The sequence below is a fragment of the Salvelinus alpinus genome, chromosome 15, assembly GCF_045679555.1.
Source record: "Salvelinus alpinus chromosome 15, SLU_Salpinus.1, whole genome shotgun sequence".
Classification (NCBI taxonomy): domain Eukaryota; kingdom Metazoa; phylum Chordata; class Actinopteri; order Salmoniformes; family Salmonidae; genus Salvelinus; species Salvelinus alpinus.
In genome coordinates, this window is record NC_092100.1 from 9,607,421 (window position 1) to 9,627,681 (window position 20,261).

A 20,261-nucleotide genomic window follows, 5' to 3' on the forward strand; every position below is an offset into this window, starting at 1 on the left:
ATATATGCCATCAATTGAATAGAAATTCCAATGACATACTTTGATTCATAAAGGACATCGTGGCGGGAAAAGGACTATGTATGTATGTCATATGAACAATTAAGTCTGTCACTGGTCAGAAGGAGCATATTGCTTGTGTAAAATACCACATAAGATTGACTTGCAAACGATAATAATTAGCAGCCTGTTGACAAGTTAGTAAAATAGATACCACACCGTACAAATCATTCTTTGGAACACTCGTTTTATTCATCCGCGACAACCGACGATTTGCAATAAAGTTCAGCCTAACAACGACTGGGCGGAGTGATTTATTTAAGGACTACACCCAAGCGCAACCCGTTTGCTGTGTGGCTTCTCTTCTTCTGCCCATACCCAGAAGAAAGCGGGGACGTGACGGAGCTGGGGAATTGTTGGAGACTTCAAAATCACCGAAAATACAGCTTATAGAACCCTCACTGTTGCTCTAGAGTACCTGTCACATATTTTTTTTTTAAATATATTTCCACATTTGAACTAATACGCAAGTATGTCCTGGCAAGGCTACGTGGATAACCTGATGGCCGATGGCAGCTGCCAGGACTCCGCCATTGTTGGGTACACGGACGCCAAATATGTCTGGGCATCGTTTCCCGGTGGTACATTTGTTAACATAACGGTAAGGACATTTTTTAATAATAATTAAGACTAATCTATGAACCCGGTAAATGCCGGCATTTTAGTCTGTAATTTAAATATGGGAGTTGGGCCCTGCCTAAAGGGGAAAGCCCCAGACGGAACGATAAGGCAGGCTCTAGACAGGCAGCATGTGTTAGCTAGTTACGCTAGCGAGTTAACTAACACATGGTATCCGGTGTTCTTCGGTACAGCTATTAAGACTTTTCAAATGGTTATTTGAAATATTAGTGAATAGGTTTAGGACTACGTTAAATTAGTTGTGGTCTAGCTAGCTACTGTTAACTTTAACCAGCTGACTGACAAATTTAAACTAGTTATCAACACATTAGCCAGGCTATTTGGCTTCTATTAGTAAGGTAACTCCCCACATTAATCGTTAAAGCGTGCGTTCAGAAACTTGTTACCACAAATGTTAACAGGAAACTGGTTTCAATTTATGTCTAGCCGGCAATGCGGGCTTTGGGAGGAGCGGCGGCGAAAAATGGCACTATCTCAGGTCATCCAGATTCGAATATAATTAGGCAAAGTTGGCGGATCATTACGCTGCATGTATACGTTAAATGTACAATTGTAGACTCCGCGAAGTTCGTAAATGCATTTGTGAATCAGGCCTTCGCTGCAATACTGCCGCCCCTTTTAATTTCCCAAGATGGCGCCGCCTCTGCCTGCTTTTATTCATTTGTACCCTTCCAGTCTACGCAAGTAATCGTATGGGAACTTAAATTATATGCACCAGCTCGAAGCACATTGGTCGTTGTACAATAATATACCATACAATTAGCTTGGAAGTGTATTAAGCTAACATATTGCATCAATCCTGGTCATTCATGAACCCTCCATTTTGTTAGTTAGCAAGCATGGAAATGAACTATTTAGCAAGGATTGCTTGTGTTGTCAATTTCCAGATTGCAGCATTTAAATTCACGCGCGTGTAGGACATTTCTTCGGTAGTTTCCGTCAGGCTCATAGTTGGATACATGCTAGCTCTATAAAAACATGTTTTTAGCTTCCAAACCTTTGACTATCTTTCTAGTTAGGATGGGACTGCGGCAGGATGTATGATACCACACTCCAATTGAAATTGCGTGTCCTGTATCGATATCCGTGTGTAATGGGGGTTATTTTTCAGTGAGCTGCTTCCTTGTCAGTATTCTAGTTAGCTGCTTTACTAAGCTATGGCTAGACAGTTAATCATTAGCTGTTTGGTACCCTGGGAACATTCTCATGGATGTGAAATGAACGCGTTGGCACTTGCTCTGTTAGTCTTATGGTCCAATGTTACAGGTTGTAGGCAAGCTGTCCGGTCAAGTTGTCAACTGTGAAGTTGTCCTACTGTATATTGCCTCGGTGGACAGCGTTGCTATGGTTTCAGCTAACCACAAGGCCGCCATTGTAAATAAGAATTTGTTCTTAACTTACTTGCCTAGTTAAAGGTAATACAAAAAATAACCTCTAGTGTTTTAGACTGATTTACAGGAGGCGGCCAGCTAGGGCTAATCTAATCTCCTAAAATTCGATTTATCAAACATACAAAACGAAGGGGTTGCATAGTCTTAACAGTTGGCAGGTAGTAGCTTTGGGCCAGTAACGAAAGGTTGCTGGGTCGAATCCCTGAGAGCTGACAGTAAAAATCTTCCATTCTGCCCCTAAGCATTGTAGTTAACCGACTGTTCCCCAGCCCCCGAAGATGTGGATGACGATTATGGCAGCCCCCCACACCTCTCCGATTCAGAGGGGTTGGGTTAAATGTGGAAGAAACATTTCAGTTGAATGCATTGTTCTACAACTGACTAGGTATCCCGCTTTTCCTTAGTACTGTATTAGCGTTGAAATCTAGTCTTCTGACCAGCTAGAGCTACTTACTAGCTGTGCCAAGGTATGGTCTACTGAGTGCATAAATATTCAACAACCCACATGAGGAATCTGGACACTGTCCTATCAGAGCTGAGTGAGATGGTTACGCTGTATCAATCTCTAGCACAAGGTACCCTGAACAAATCATTTGGCATTTTTCTTTGTGCCTGGTAGGACAAATGTGACCTGCAATACTTATGAAATGAACTGGACAACAGCGACTCCAAAACATTTCCTAATTTATTTCCAAAGTCAGCCTGCATTTGACTGCCAAATAATGCTCTCAGGAACTTTGCCTATTTTTATTTAGCTGAGAGTCCTGCTATTTTAGACAATGTATTAGAGAAAATCAGGCCGTAACATTGGCCCTCATCTTATCGGTAGTGGAATAATGAATATTATTTTTTATGCTAATGAAAATGAATGGCTTTCAAACTTCACATGGTCATCCGTAGGTTGACGAAATCGACATCATTGTAGGAAAGGACCGAGAAGGGTTCTTCTGCGGCGGGCTGACCCTCGGCCAAAAGAAATGCTCTGTCATCAGAGACAGCCTCCACGCCGACGGGGACTGGACAATGGACATCAGGACAAAGAGTCAAGGAGGAGAGCCCACATACAACGTTTCCATAGGCAAAGCCGGCAAAGGTAGTGTCCATCCCATTTCTTCACTGCTCACTCAAACATTAAACGCTGTAGTTTGCTGTGCGTGTACAATATACTGGTATTCACATTTCCTCTCTCTGTATGTGTGGATATGTGTGTTTTAAGAGACTTGTGCAATTAAAACTTGACACATTAAATCATCAACAGTTGGATGCTTGTGCCAATTTGCTGCATCATTCCCTAGATGGGCTTAAAATTGTATAAATGATGAACTAACTGAAATGTGGAAAGCTTACTTAGTCTTGATATATTGATGTCATTCTGTGAAGCACATAGCCTACCTTTTAATGTATTATCTCCAACTATTGTGTGGGGGGGGGCATTAAGGTTCATGCAGTATAATGGTTTTTAACTTGTCCAGGGAGGGTTTCTTTTAGAGGGGAAAGTTCAATTTCAAGTCTTTATTATTATTTTTTTAGGTCAGAAAAGCCAATCAAGTACAAATGTTAGAAATAAGTGTTAGCTTTGTATCGGATCTGATTGGAGCACACTGATTAACTGCTAGCCAGTCAAATTATCCACCCGTTCCATGTTGGTCTGCCTAATTTTGAAGGCGAGATGGTCATTTGAAAAACAATATGCCTGTGAGTTGGGCCTTTTCTGGTCTCTATTCTCCCACGCCCCCTAGCAGGATTAAGTCTATAACTCCCCCAACTTGAAATACACAGGTGGGAGGTTTTCTGGGCAACCTTTCTCTTCTGGTTTCGGTCTTCCTCCTGATAGACTCCCCTTTTTTGAATTGCATGTGTATTCCTTATCCCTCTAATTGACGCACCTTTCTCCTCACATCAACTCTTCAGTGTCCAGTTCAAGTTTCCCCCCCCCCCCCCCCCCATCACATGGTAAGCCTAGTCCCCTTCAGATAGTGGTACTGAAGGATTTTGCTTCTGTTCATATGTATTGAGGTACTGCAAGCATGCCGTATTGCGTTAATGTAGGTGTTAGTGAGTTAAAGCATTCCCTTTCTCATTCCTCCTTACTGCTGGCATGCCATGTAGACTCTGTTCGCTAAGTAGAGGATAAAGGAAAGGCTTAAGACCAGGGCGTTTTCTTTCTAATTTACAAAAGTTGTCATTGCTGCCTCCCCCCTTTTTTACACTTAAAAAAAAAAGTGCCTCTTCCTCAGTTTAGGAACTGAGCCATTTGTGGTCAGCTGTTGCTTACTGCAGTTAGGGGCTTGGTTTCCAAATGGGTAAAGACACCATTTATGGACTTTGTTAACATAAGGGAATGATTCGGACATTCCATTTATTAGCTCAGAAGAGTAGGAAGGTTAATGTTAGCGTACAGTAAAATAGGCTAATGGACTTTTTTTTTCTTAAAAAAAATCGTCAGCGCTATTGCATCATTTAGTGACCGCGTTGCATGTTTTTCTTCTCCCCGTCCAAGGCCAGAAGCTTTAATAAAGTGAATGCTTGCATATTGGCTATGGGTGGGAGCCTCTTCCTGTCTTCCTTCATACTATAAACACCTGCTTGTTTTCATTGGACTTCTCTTGAACCTTTGAACTTTTATTTTTTATTTTTGTAAGATCTCCCAACTTCACATTCTCTAAATTTCCCTTATAATAGGCAAAGTGGTCCATGGAGGTGGATTGGATAAGAAGGCATGTGTAATGGCTAAATATTTGAGTGATTCAGGGTTCTAGTCTTTACTTAGCCTTAGTGTTGTAGTTGAGGGAACGTTATTTTCAAGCAGTCCTATTTAAAATATGTCCTGGGAGGGTTGGTAGCAGTACAGGGTCACATGGTTAAGACCCTGACGTCAACAATGTAACCCCCCCCTCCCCAACACATCTGTTCATTTCTGCTCTTGTTTTTTCCCCTATCTTGTGTACTTCAGCGTTGGTTTTAGTCATGGGAAAGGAAGGTGTCCATGGAGGACAGCTCAACAAGAAAGCGTATACAATGGCTGACTACCTGAGGAAGTCTGGATACTAAAGCAGCATCGGCCCAGCCACCTAGCAGCTCACCCATAACACGCTCTTCCAGTTCTAGTTGCTAGTTGCTTACTTTTCTCCCCAAACCCTCCTATTGTCCCCCTTCTTTTTTTTTGTTGTTGTTTGATTCCCCTTTTCTCTTCTTTCCCAGTCATCTTGATGCATTCACACTGTGTACTCAATCCCATTCTAGCACTGTTGCACCATAGTTGAAAAAAAAAAAAGAGCATGTTAACAGGACATTGTGACAAATCTATACTTGTTTAAAAAAAGAAAGAAAAAACTTGCACCATTCTGGCCAATGCTCAGTGGAAGAAAAAAAACTAATAAAGTGAAGGAAACCTAAATTGATGAACTGAGATTTCGTATGATGGTGCCCCGGAAGTTCACTCTTGAGCAGCCGATGCCTTTGGAGCACTTGAGCTGTAACCAAGCTCATTGTCTTCCTTTTCTAGAGCATGTTTTGGGGGGAGGGGGGGAAACCGCATGCATATCTTTGAGCCTACTGAAATACTGTTGTTCCCTCTGCCCCCCTCCCTGTAACTCCTGCCAAATGTCTGTAGCTCCTTCCCCCTCTTCCTGTTTGTCCATAGGTGACACTACATCAGTACACGGGAGGAACACTCCTCCATTAACCAATCACTACACCCTAAAGTCCCCTGTATCTCCCTCTCTGAGCCACACTACTCTGTACCGGATGGGTTTTTTTTTGTGGGGGGGGGGGGGGGGGGGTTGCGCTTCAATGCAGTCATGGCAGGCTATCAGTTCTGGTATTGATTGAGTCAGAAGGCAAAATCGACATGGTTGATGCAGGCAGAATCTCTTCCATGTCCTCTTCATGACTACATGAACCCCATCATGGACATTCCATCGTTACAATGGCTCAGACACTTAAAACTGTTTGCCAGCTCCTGTAATACATTTCCCCTTTTTTTTCTTTTTTTTTTGGCTGCCATTTTGGACAGTAGATACATCCAGTTTGACATAGGACCAATGTTAGTGACAGCTTTGGGTATATATACAATTGCTCTAAATCATTGTGAAGGATGCCTTCTAGCCTCATCTTTCCCGCTGAAGGCAAAACAACACTAATGTAAAACCACATCTTTCTGTTGAAGCCAAAAGGGAGGGTTTGCGGTGGATGAAATCGAGCAGTCATAATTTGACAACTTCAGATTATTTTTTATTAAAGAAATGAATTACGGCATTTCTAAACCCATGCTGTGTGAAGAAACGACTGTGGAATAAATGGCCTTGTACTCGTGTTCAACTAAGATATGGTGTCAAACTTTCTTTTCAAGCTCTGTACTTAATGTAAGGTCCAATTTGAAAAGAACTTTAAAGAAAATAAAAAATATATAAAGTAGAAATTACACAATTGAAATGGGAGACGGGATTGGTTGGATTAAGAACTCTTTGATTGTCTTGTGGAAACTTGCATACCAAAGCTGTGTATCCTGTACCATAATGTTGAAACATCGGTTTCTATTGTACGATGAAGGATTTTTAACAGCTGCCCAGGAAGGAGTCATTTCATTGGCACTTTTTTTGTTTTTGTTGTTGTTGCATCAGTGCCAATGTTCAGGCCTTGTGGCATGTGTGTACTAATTAAAACCTTCATTTACTGACTTTCTTTCCCGACACTCCTTTTCTTTACACTTGGGATACAGTCTCTTTAACACTTCATATGCATAAACCAAGAAATGCCATAAATTAATTTATCACCTTGTTTACAGACAGATCAAATAAATAAATTCCAACCAGATTGCTTTTAAGTGTTTTTTTTGTTTTTCCAGTTGTACCAACTGTACCCTGTCTTCGGCGGGGGACCTTTGCTCTGGGGGAAGGATTTTTGAGCCAGAGCAGCAGTTTTCAGAAGGGTGTATGTAATTGATCAGGCGGTTTTTACCATCCTAGCCTGGAGCTCAATAGTTCAACTGAGATGCTCTTTGTTAACCCCCCCCAAAAAAAGTTGTTGGGAAACATGGAGGAAATGTTCCTTAGTAGAGGCATGAGGGGGGGGGTGGCACAGTTACGCCTGGGAACCCCCCCCCCCCCCAAATATACGTGGCCATCAGCTGCAAAGTACAGAATAACTGTTAGTTTCTTTGACTTTGGGTGTTTAATGTATTTTTATATAGACTAGACTAAACTGAAGCTTTGGTCTGACCCTTGTGTATCAGCATAGAATTAGTGTAGCAATGTAGACCCATTGAACAGGGTTGTGACGCAATCCGACTGCGGGTTTTAAAGGCAATGTGATCTCTGTGAAAGGGGGGGTACACATTGCCTTTTCAAAGACTCACTCTCAACCACAGGTTGTGAGTGAATCTCTAATTCATGGTAGGGCACATGTTCCTCTTCACTGTACAGATAGTTCCCTATATATTACAACCTTTTTATTTTTGATGACTTGATTATCTAATTAATGTGTTTTTGATCGAAGTAACCAAACTAGGAATATAGAGTCAAGTTGTTGCAGTAACATTACATGTGATTCGACTTCAGCGTCTCCCATTTTAATAATACAGCTTTCTCATAAAGGGTGTAGTCCACGACTTGGCAAGTATCAGACAATTGGAACAGGCTTTTCCCCCTCATGTAACCTGCATCAATTGGACACAATACAACAGATTTTTTTCCTCCAAGCTGACGTCGAAGTAATTTGTCTCATCATGGGGAGAGATCTAGGCCAACATGTAGCCTGTTACCTACGAGTCTGATCAAAGAGACGGGGTTTCAGAAACCATTGTCCTCGCTGCAGTGTGCGCTGTAACATTGACGATTTTTAATGATCCTCTGTCAATACCTGTCCTGATCAATCATTCAAATTCTGTACAACCTTAGCCCTGTTTATACCTAGTGCTAACATGAGTCCTTTGTCCTGGTCTTGTCTACATTCTGATTGTATACACATGGTATTCAAATGTTTTGTCTGCACTGTGACTAGATTTCCTGGGCTCTTTAATGCACTTTTTAAACAGCTATTCTTTCAAAATATTTATTTTAAGACCCATTGTAATCTGTCACTGGTGCCACCTGTCAATGATTAGAGGGTGGATTAATAAATGATTTCTCTGTCCAGATCTGTCTACACTGGTAAGATATCCAGACACAATGTGTGTTTTGACTACCCTCTCGAGGTGTTCAGAATGATCTGCTCACAATGTATTTGTCAAACAGAATATGGACAAGATCAGGACAAAGGATCCAAGTTAGAATCAGGTGAGAACAGGACTCGTCACAATGAACACAATCACTGAATGCTGTGTGTCATAATTAGAACTCTTGAAATGGATGGAGGGCATCAGCATACTTAACATGTTTTTGTTTATTGAAGTGAATGTAGACACTGGTGAGACATTTTACAAGACATCAAATAAAAAGGAAAGGCAACAGGACTTAACATAAAACACTTCATGTTAGGGGGGAAAAAATATAAACCCAACATGCAACAATTTCAAAGATTTTACTGACTTGGTTCAAATTGAAATATTCATTTCACATGGCCGGGCTCAGCCAATCGGAATGAGTTTTTCCCCAACAAAAGGGCTTTATGACAGACCTGCCGATCCTTCAGGTGAAGAAGTAATGTGGAGGACGTACTGCAAAATTCTCTAAAATGAAGTTGGAGGCATCTTATTGTAGAGAAATTAACATGAAATTATCTTGCAACAGCTCTGGAGGACATTCCTGCAGTCAGCATGCCAGTTGCACGCTCCCTCAAACTTGAGACATGTGACATTGTGTTGTGACAAAACTGCACATTTTAGAGTGGCCTTTTATTGTCCTCAGATAATGTGTAATGATCATGCTTCTTGATATGCCACACCTGTCAGGTGGGTTGATGGATGATTTTGGCAGAGGAGAAATGCTCACTCACAGGTATGTAAACAAATGTGCATGAAACATTTCTGGGATTTGTTTATTTCAGCTCACGAAACATGGGACCAACACGTTGCGTTTTATATTTTAGTTCTGTATACTTGTAGAACTACCTACTTACAGTATTAAAATGATATATGACACCAAATACATGTTGCAAGACCTATCCACCAATGGTGTCTTGTATTTCAGGGAAATGATCTCTCTGATATGTCTAGATTAAGCCAAACAGGCTGCTTGTAGCAGTCTAGACGTGGGTATTATCTGAACAGAACGGTCTCCCCGCCCCATTCTGCTTGTATTACATGTGACTTCTGAGAGGAAACGCATAACATCCTTTGGCTGAATGCAGCACCACAAACAGTTTGTTTTGTATTATCAACGCACCAGATCAGTCGCATCCAAATCGTACTCCTCTTGACTCCATTATCTCTGGCTCGAGACCGATTGACAAAACCCTGTTCCCATGGCCTCGTTTCTATATAGTCTTATGGAAAAGGTCAGTTCAATCAATTTATAAATGTATATATATTTCTATACAAACAGTAAGAATATATACAATATTAGAACTCCTCACCTTCTGATACAGAGGCATACAGATATGCAGGCTACCAAAATAATGTTTTAAGATGTTACGGATGGTGATCTATACATTATACACACACACACACAACGCATTCCTTTGTAGTTGGTGTCGAGCCCTTTCTCACAGTGACGAGTATAACCGCAGTCAAGAGGATGTCTGCGGTGTTCTACCACCCCATACAGACTTAACCACAGTACCAATACAGTGCAGTCTACTGCAATGTTCCTGTGAAATCAATGTTGTTGGTTAGCCCAAAACACGCGATGACACTGCTCAGTAAATCAGGTTAAACATACAACAAACTGATTATTATGGTGATTTGCATTCTAAACTTAGAGATAAAATAAATTTTTATTAAACGGGGACTTCAAAATTAAACACACAGTCTCGGTTGCACATCCAGCATGAGTCTCTGCTGCTGCAAGCCTGTAGGGTGAGTGGGGAGGGAGAGGCGGGGGAACCGGTGACCTGTCCGTCAACTCAGGCCAACCAATCAGGCGCGTCATGGTCATCGGGACGAGGCTCCTGCAGCTGGACCACCACCGTCTCAGTCTCCACGGTGACGTCCTCCTCACTGTCGTCGCTGGTGTCTTCGTACTCTGAGGACTCCTGATCAGGCTCGGAGCGCGAGGCCCCTGACATGGTGCCGAAGGAGTGGCCGCTGGTGGAGGCCAGGGAACGCAGCAGTGGGGTGCTCTCAGACACCTCGTTCTCCTCGGCCCCGCTGTCGCCCTCCGAGTCGGAGTCGGAGTCGCCTGCAGAGGGGACCACCTTCTGCTTGCACACGGGACATGTCTTCTTGGTCTTGGTTAGCCAGGGGTCCACACATTTGCTGTGGTAAGCTACAGGGAGGGAGAGGAGAAACGACCCAGGTCATTACAATCATAGGCAGCATCATGTAGGTGTTTTGTCCTGGATACAGATCACTAGGGTTAGAAATCACAAGGTAATCCTGAGTTCAAATGTAAATCTGTTAATTTCCTCCCAATAAGTCATTAATTAATTCAAGTTCACAAAACTCAAAATACGGACGTGACATTGAATTCTATTCAAGACGTTCCCTAAAGCTGAGCAGCCCCCGATGTCCAGGAGCCTAGTGTGGTTTAGAGCTTAGACCAGCCTCCTATTAGAAGCAGAAAAGTGATCTCACGTTCCCACTGAGATATCACGTTCACATGACCTAGTGGGTGTGTCTGTTGGGGGTAGAGGACAGTAGGGTGTTGGGGGTAGAGGACAGTAGGTTGTTGGGGGTAGAGGACAGTAGGTTGTTGGGGGTAGAGGACAGTAGGGTGTTGGGGGTAGAGGACAGTAGGGTGTTGGGGGTAGAGGACAGTAGGTTGTTGGGGGTAGAGGACAGTAGGGTGTTGGGGGTAGAGGACAGTAGGGTGTTGGGGGTAGAGGACAGTAGGTTGTTGGGGGTAGAGGACAGTAGGTTGTTGGGGGTAGAGGACAGTAGGTTGTTGGGGGTAGAGGACAGTAGGTTGTTGGGGGTAGAGGACAGTAGGTTGTTGGGGGTAGAGGACAGTAGGTTGTTGTGGTAGAGGGCAGTAGGTTGTTGGGGGGGTGTGTTGGGGGGCATGGCAGGTCAGGCTCACCGTGGGAGCAGGGAAGGACCCGGAGCTTGTCTCCATCCTCATACTCGTCGAGGCAGATGGCGCACACATCGTAGACGTCGCCTGGGTCAAAAAGACAAAGATCAATGGCAGGACAATATACAGAAACATCCTCCTTATAAAGACATTGTGTTGCCTGCATTTATTTAAATGACGAGCTGAGTCAGACTACTGACAACTGAATCATTCCTCTATATTCTGACACCACACCGGTCATTCCTCTACATTCCCACACCGGTCATTCCTCTACATTCGTTTCGTACTAAGTTCTCACTCTTTCCAAAATGGCTGCCAGGTAGGCGGCTGCTGAATAGGGCCTAGGCGTATTTCCTTTTTCAGTCCTGACGTTCCGGAGGACTTCTTGGCTCGGGTCAAGTCAGAAAAAACGCTGGGCCCCCTCTAAAAGCCCAGAAATTCCCGTTCGAAATTCCACAGCATTCTTCCCTGCCACTTTGCTTGTGGGGAGGAGGATGTGCAGTGCTGTGGAGGAGCCGGTGTTTATGCGAGCTTTAAATGAGCATGTTTTGGCTGTTCCCCAGTATCCGTGCCAGGACTGCATGTGACCGTATAAGGATGAGGAGTCACGGCCACTCCCCCCTTCAATAACGTCACTCTCCCTCTTTTTTTTGTGCCTTTCCTCTGCCCCCCCCCCCCCCTTGCCTCTGTCTCGTTCACTTTTTCTTCTCAGACTGTCTCTGTTGCCTTTCTCCAACTCTCTGTTTGTCACACTTCCTCTCTTTTTATAATTCCCCAAGTCTCTCTTCCTTCTCTCTCCCTCGCTCTCTGTAACCCAGTGCTGGACAGAGGGGTGAGAGAAAGGGAGCGTTTTATAAAAGCCATGGGTCTAGCACACTCAGGAAATGCTGAACTGTGTCACTGGGCTATTCTGAGTGAAGTTTAGCACTAAGCAGAAAAATACTTTCAAACACCACAAACTCAGTGGTGCACTGCTTAGTATTATTAGTTGTATTCAGTAAGACATAGTGAATAACACAAAAGGCACAAACACAGTGACATCTAAGACCTGCTCCGCAGCGTAACAGCCCAGTTTAACAACCTGATATAGCAAAGTAAACAACACGTGTGCCTTATGGTCAAGTACCCCATTCAGCTTTTATTTAAAAAAAATTTTTTTTTAAACCTTTATTTAACTAGGAAAATCAGTTAAGAACAAAATTCTTATTTACAATGACTGCCTACCCCGGGCCAAACCCGGAATGATGGTGGGCCAATTGTACGCCGCCCTATGGGACTCCCAATCACGGCCGGTTGTGATACAGCCTGGACTCAAAACAAGGGTCTGGTAGTGACACCTCTAGCACAGAGATGCAGTGCCTTGCGCCACTCGGGAGTCCAAACTCGCCTCAATTCAAGTTCATTTTACAGTCTTCATTTGATGATTTCTACATCATTTCTACATCTACGAGGGCCTTATCTGATTGGTCCGATATCAGTATATTTTTCAAGGCCACTGTCCCTATCAAGCAGTTCAAGTTTGTGTCGGTCAGAGAGAAGCATGGCGGCAGAATTATCTGGTTGAGCAAAATTCACTTTCTGGTCATCCCTTCTCACAAAAGGGATGAAACTCCTCCGGCTGATCAGAGGAGCTGATGTGATTATATTACTCACATTCCCTGGAACTTTACACTCAATGTACTGAGTACTGTTAGTAGTGATGATATCACTATTTACATGAGATACATCACACGTCAACAACATATGTGGGAACGAAGGATTCAATAATGTTTTTTAACACAGCAGCATAAAAAAGAAAAAAAAAGAATTATAGAAGCATTAAACCTTCAACCATTTGGAAGAGTCTCTGTTTAGCCAATAATGTTAATCAGACTCTGTATACAGTTTGATTAACACGTTATTATCGCTGATTGCGACAGGCTCTTTTCAACACTACCCTCAACTGACATCGCGTTGAAGAGGCCCCTAAGGGGTTTTGTGGGCCAGTAGTTTAAAAAGAGCCAGAATGTCAATGCAAGTCCTCCATTTTGCTCCAGCCAGTCAACCAGCCAGCATTCCTCGGTCTTAGGAAGAATCATACTCCCCTACTGAACTAATCAGAGCGAGGAGACAACAATGTGTTTGTGTGTGTACACTTGTGACTTTTGTGTGACGGGCACAGATCTGCACAGCTACCTACAGATAGAAGGGCTGTATCACCATCTTCTTGCCTCACTGTTCGTTCACAAAGCCTCAGAGTGTATATATTCAGCCCAGGGCTGGAACAGGGGAGGGGAGGAGCACACACAGTGACTCATCAGTCAGAGAGCCCCGGGGAGAGACGCAGAGGGCAGGGGTCAGAGGGAGAGCCCGGTCCCTCTCAGACATGGAGCAATGAGGTACCATCTTGGGTTGAGTGGCTTTAGAAGAGTGAACTAGAGCGAGGGGAAATGAATCTCCCTGGCTTCCTCTGGTATGGAGGTTGTTGTGTCTGCTCCTCATCTGGTGGCGACACCAGACACACACCCTCCGCCTTAACCAGAGCCGGAAAGACAGTCAAAAAGCACACAGTCAACACGGTAAGCTTATATGGATGATGCACGGGCTAGCAATAAGGCTACACCAAAGTCAATACTCGAGGAGCTATAAAACGGCATTAGCCTCCTAGGAAGACCACAGGAACTAAAACTAGGGATGGCATCAAAGCTAATTCAAAAGCTAATCAAGAGCTAACAACAAGGCTAGCAAACAGTTATCGTCAACACAATGTACAAAATCGGCACAGCACAGTGGTACTAGGTGTAACGGATGTGAAATGGCTAGCTAGTTAGCGGTGGTGCGCGCTAGTAGCGTTTCAATCAGTTACGTCACTCGCTCTGAAACCTAGAAGTAGTGTTGCCCCTTGCTCTGCAAGGGCCGCGGCTTTTGTGGAGCGATGGGTAACGACGCTTCGTGGGTGTCAGTTGTTGATGTGTGCAGAAGGTCCCAGGTTCGCGCCCGTGTCGGGGCGAGGGGACGGTTTAAAGTTAAACTGTTACATAGGCCCTATGCTCCAGAATTAGCTAATGTTAGTATTACATCATGTTTACTAGCCTAGTATTATTGTATGCTTTACATAATACTCCTCAGACTAGTATTGTGTGGTAATTACGCTGCTATTGTACATGGCATTGACACAGGTACCGGTCTATTCAGAGCCCCTCCCATTGTGCTCTATGTACAGTGTGTTCTGCCTGTGAGTCTCATCTCCAGACATGCAAGTCTGACATCATCCCACGCCCTTCTCTCTCTCTCACACACACACACACACACACACACACACACACACACACACACACACACACACACACACACACACACACACACACACACACACACACACACACACACCAAATTCCCCATTACCGCTGCAGGCTAGACTAGACGCTCTGCAACGGCACAGACAATACGCTAGGCCGGCTAATCAGCTAGCATCTCGCCCACATGTCATCCCGCTGCCCGTAGAAGCCTGCATCGCTCAGTTAAGGGAATTAATACTCGCTTTATTCACACCACTGGAGGTATAATTGCATCAGTGCACACTGTGCTTCTCTGGGATCTGAGTCTCGCAGCCCCAAACAGCCCCTGGATTGACAGGGAAAACAACTAAAAAAGACCTAGCGTGCTAACACTCCAGTGTGATATCAAAGATACTGGTAACTAACGGAAGATAGTTCCATCTGCGTCGTTTCCAAAGGGAGCATATGAACACAGTGGGTAGAACAAGTAAGGAGGTGGGTAGAGGCCAAGCACGAACGAGCGAGATCCTTATTGGTGTGTTTTTAACATGTATCTGCATATTTCCGTTAAGGAACGCCTACTCTGAAGTGCGTGTGCGCAATAACTCTATTCGCCCTAAACAATGCAGTTTTTGGAAGCTTTGGCAAAGGGTCGTCTACAAAACGTATATACACTCTGTTCGTGACAGATATTAGTTTTGGAAACAGAATATTTCTTCGATGAGAAAATGTGTTAAAAAGGTCGGCCCAGTTTCATCTAGCTCCATCTTCCCGCCACTGGACTTCCTCTCATCACCATATTTGGTGGTGACTGGAAGTTCTAAAAACGGATGCTTCGGATTTATACCCCCCCTATGAACTATCTGGGTTTCCCCTTTTATCTGTGGTGATACGATTAGATTAGCATTGTTAACACTGGCTGTAGGTTAGATGTGTTATCAGCACAGGACGTAGAGGCTAGTGCAGAGAGAAGTTGATTTGAATTGTCTGACTTGTAGGCACTTGTGGGAGATGATGCGATTAAATCATTGTGGCGCGTGGTTCCCATCTTCAATTAACATTTTCATTTTGCAGTGTGCACAGACTGGTTCCAATCCACAGCCCTTAGTGACAGGCCTTCTCTTTCAGTTGTCCACACACCCCACACACAGCCAATGAGGACCAGGCCCACAAAACCATTCAAAACAGACAGACGGCATCACAGTATCATACCGCCTGCTATAAGAAATCCCTAGAGACCAGACTCAGCAGGCATCAAGGTTTAGCTGAGGGTGAGGAGGCGGGTAGCTGAGGGCACCATTAGACATCATTACCACATCGTAGCAGAAGCCAGAAAGCCAGCCAAGACAGAAGAACCATGCTGTCGCAGAGTGGTGTTAGGGATGGCTAAAAATACCCCAGGCTGGAGAATGGGAGCGCTGAGTTGTGTATAAAAAGGTATAAAGAGCAGCCCGTCCGTGTAAACAATGAGCACAGAACGAGTCAGACGAGCAATTTTAAAAGGCTCTGTGATTCATCAGCCTCCCCATGTAGAGAGAAGGTTTGGTTTGGCCACGGACGAGTGTGAATCTGGGATGCCATTCCATCCCGGAACAGCGCTCTGCTAGACTAGTTATCCAGCTACTCAGCTTCCATGTTGAAATGGCGCCAAGCTGGCAAACCCACTCCGGCCTATTAGGAACAACTAACAATATTGGAATACTCCCCTTCAGTTCTAACAGGCCAATCAGCAGCGAGAAAACCCTCAGATCATAGTTTTAAGTACAAAACAGTCTAATCTCTGTCGTTGATAACACTCAATTCTATCCCCTTACCTGCCACTACTTAAACGCTCTATAAAAACGGCGAGGTATAGGCCTTCCGGAGTCCCCAGAGACCCATTCTGTGCGATGATTGCAGGGATCCGGAGTTCAGGGCTTAAAAGGGTGATTAGGTAGAGGTTTGGTGTCCCCGCTTTGTATCGCCACAACACTGGCAGAGCGAGCAGAAGCCCAGCTAACTGATGGATCCATTCCCTGGGACGTCTGAACTCTCTGGAACGCCCGCGGAAACTGTCAGTCAGACAAGGGCTGTCGCACAGCCACACACACACACACAGTTTCTGTGTGTTGCCCGTTTGCCTATCCTCAGAGCACATGCTACTGCCAGCCAGAGGGAGGAGTCTTGCCATACCCCCATTATAAGCTCTGCGAGGGGGCTACTTAGTATGCGCCAGCCAGACTCAGACAAAATCTCCTCAGTGTTCCCTGCACAGCAGATTTCTAATGGCTTCCCACCACAAATCCGGCAGGGGCATCTAAACTCCTTCCCAGTGTGAAAAGAGGACTGAATGCAGCCAACATGCTACTCAGGACTGACATTCGCAGAATATCTTGGACAAACCATATTAGCAATGCAAAAGCATGGACTATAAATTCCTCCTGCACTGAGAAGAGACAAGCGCAAAATGGAGGAAAACCTCTCAAGTCCAGGAGTTTCAATTCAGGAGTTTATAATACCTCCGTCAAGGTAAACAGAAGATGTATTTATATATTGAGATAGTGGCATTACTCACCTTCAGCCCTGTATTTAGTCTCAAGAGTAAGGAGCCTTAATCTGTGGGGTTGGCTTTTTGGAAAATCAAGCTGTATTTTTTATATTTATTTTTTTACCTTTATTTGACCAGAAAGGTCACTTAAGAACCAATTCTTATTTCCAATGACGGCCTGGCTAATCTCATAAGTCGTTCTTAACGTCACCGTCATCGTGGCCCAGTCACATGACACAAGGCGTAGCGTGGCCCACTCCGGTTGAGATCTAAGATCAGTTTGTGGTTCTCATCTAGGATGACCTGCTAGATCTGCGTTTACGGTCAACTGTTCGTTGAGGACAAAGGTCGATAGATTAATGCCCTCATACAAGGGTAAGTGTGCTTTCCGATCATAAAGCCAGATTTCAATCTTTGTGTTGTTGACGCATACAAAAGGCAGGCAAACAAACACAAAACTATTTTAAGACTCTTTGTTCTCCCATGTCAAATCCCCATGTACACAGGTGCTCCCTCAGCAGTGGCGACCTGAACCTGTGTTGAAGCAGTTTTACATTAACGCAAAGTGAGAAAAACATAAGAGGTAACACACATCCCTAACAGACATTACTACAATTCACAGATGTAAAAAGATCAGGGCATTACACAACATGAGGGGAGTGCCATCAATGCTTAACACAAAACTGTCCAGATTACCATGTTGATAGCTATATCCCTCCATACCTTTCTTGTACTTGTGAATGGGTAGTTTCTTCAGTTGGTCCTTGCGCAAACGGCTTCTCCGAGCCCTGTGTCTGTCCTGGACAAACTTGGTGATCTGAGCGAGGAGGGAAAAGTCAGTTAGGGAGTTTTAAGCCCCTTAATCTCACCGAATATCCTGATGGATACTCCACAAGAGTTTTTCTGAACCTCACAACGCCCTTGTACATCGAACCACGCACCCTCTTGCCAAAAGTCTAACGGCACCATTTGATTGACAGTTATTTTTCAAATTATAAGAATTTTCTGCAGTTGAAAAATTCCACAACCAATACTAAAGAAATATTTGTATGGACATTTAACAGAATTACATTAATCAACATTATTGTGTCAATTCTGTAGGAAATGGGATGACTTGGGTAACTGGTTCTTCTTCTAGTAATAATGTTTGAGTTATCTAGAAAAAAGAATCGAATGAGCACGCGCTCTGTTATTTGTCCTAGCTTGATGATATCGTCACCAGGCCTATTCCTAGTGCCCTCAGACCAGAACATCCTAGAAAACTCCCTACTACTGGGACAGATCTGCCATGCCACCATTGACTCAATCACATTAAATGAATGAACTCTCAAGTGTATTTGCCTACCATGAAAACAACGATGAGGATGAGGCAGATTCCCACGGTGATGAGGAAGGGAATCAGGTAGTATTCCAGAGGCAGGCTGAAGTCTGGCATGAGGACCACATGACCCCTGGGGATCAACAACAGCACCATTATGGAGAGATATTCAAGAGTGGTAAGAATTGACAATAACACACTCCAAATAATAATCTGCATCCCAAAGGGCTCCCCCTTTAACCTATAAAGTACACTTCCTTATATAGTGCACTATATAAAAGAATAGGACGCTATCTGGAAAGCATCCATAGTGACCTAAAAAAGGAGTCGTTATGATTGGAGCGTTTCGACACAGCCCGCCATCTTGAGGCGACTCATTTACATTTTACACTGAAAAAAAATAAATAACAACTCCGTCCATCTGTCTAATGTGATTTCACACTGAAATAATGGGTTATGGGGCTATAAGACACATTTACTTTTCTCACTGTCGTCGTTGTTGCCCACATACATAGTAGGCTAATTCAGTTAACGTTGCTCGAGAACAACGCAATATTTCCAGACAAACAGACTGAGGATTGGCCCACTCATGTACATTTATAGTATACCTGGTTAACAGAGATACTAACCTGAATGTAGGATTGATATCAAGGAGGAGAAAGAGGTCCATTAGTGACAACATGGCAGTCTGCCTATATAGTCAGCTATTTTTGAGGAACTCGAGACATTTTAAAATTCCCAGATTATCCATCGATCTCGTGCAGAGTGCTGGGAAAGTGATGACACGCCGTGAGGCAGATTATCTGCTTTATGACGCCGGCAAGTCAACACATCGTGTTACATTATTACGTCATAAAGATGGACAATCCGTTTTGTTGTCTTTCCACTGAATTCATTGAATAAAGGAATATATTATTTAACAACATGACACTGGCAGATTTATGTGGACATCGTTGTTAGAGAGCCCATGCCAGTTAAGGTGCATGTAATGTCCGAGGCTTGAATTAGCCTTGATGTTGATAGACATGGAAATTAGATTTAGCTCCCCGACTCACCCCTTGTCGTATGTGTAGTCTTCTTTCAAGGAGTTGGCAGTCTCTTCACTAACAAACACTGATGGAATGTCGATTTGCTTCAAAATATCCACTAAAATGGGAAAGGAGGAGGGAAGTTATTTATACACATGTGGAGTGGCTACATATTGATGTCCATCATGAAATAACACTAGACCATCATGAAATAACATTACATTTTGAAGGAAACGCCAAGATACGAGTCAGCTATTGGGGAAAAATACTGGAACAGAAAGAAGGGCCTGTTTGCTGTATATCAATACAGTTCAATGTCTGGCCTTTTCTGAAAACATTTACATCAAGTCACTACAGTTCAACGTCTGGCCTTATCTGAAAACATTTACATCAAGTCACTACAGTTCAACATCTGGCCTTATCTGAAAACATTTACATCAAGTCACTACAGTTCAACGTCTGGCCTTATCTGAAAACATTTACATCAAGTCACTACAGTTCAACGTCTGGCCTTATCTGAAAACATTTACATCAAGTCACTACAGTTCAACGTCTGGCCTTATCTGAAAACATTTACATCAAGTCACTACAGTTCAACGTCTGGCCTTATCTGAAAACATTTACATCAAGTCACTACAGTTCAATGTCTGGCCTTTTCTGAAAACATTTACTTAGATAGACCATAACCATGGCGAACCCCAGATCTTTAAAGCTGTCAGATGAGGTAGTTTTCAGGTGAGGTAGTTTTCAGGTGAGGTAGTTTTCAGATGAGGTAGTTTTCAGATTAGGTAGTTTTCAGTGTCTATGGGATCCAGGCTGATGCCCACTTGTGCCACTGTCATTTAGTATTCAGTATTCTGCTCATGCGCGACAGTTGTTAAGGCCCACCGAACCCCGGCTGATAAGTTAAGAAATGGCTCACTGCCCAACGTTT

General features: G+C 43.7%; 2 protein-coding genes across 3 annotated transcripts in view; one reads left to right on the forward strand and one right to left on the reverse strand.

Annotated features, from left to right (window-relative positions):
• Positions 1-298: 298 nt before the first annotated feature.
• Positions 299-6,902, forward strand: LOC139539448 (profilin-2-like). Its single transcript, XM_071342413.1, has 3 exons — positions 299-658; positions 2,988-3,180; positions 5,041-6,902. The coding sequence occupies exons 1-3, from the start codon at positions 530-532 to the stop codon at positions 5,136-5,138; spliced, it is 420 nt and encodes a 139-aa protein (XP_071198514.1). The 5' UTR covers positions 299-529; the 3' UTR covers positions 5,139-6,902.
• A 1,548-nt stretch (positions 6,903-8,450) lies between these two features.
• Positions 8,451-20,261, reverse strand: part of LOC139539447 (E3 ubiquitin-protein ligase RNF13-like) — a 74,068-nt gene continuing 62,257 nt past the window's right edge. For both annotated transcript variants that reach the window (XM_071342411.1, XM_071342412.1), the window contains exons 6-10: positions 19,355-19,445; positions 18,327-18,432; positions 17,705-17,798; positions 11,204-11,284; positions 8,451-10,450 (exon numbers count right to left, since the gene is read on the reverse strand). In XM_071342411.1, the coding sequence (XP_071198512.1) occupies positions 10,089-10,450; positions 11,204-11,284; positions 17,705-17,798; positions 18,327-18,432; positions 19,355-19,445 (734 nt within the window). In that variant the 3' untranslated portion in view covers positions 8,451-10,088. The remainder of the gene's footprint in view (positions 10,451-11,203; positions 11,285-17,704; positions 17,799-18,326; positions 18,433-19,354; positions 19,446-20,261) is intronic.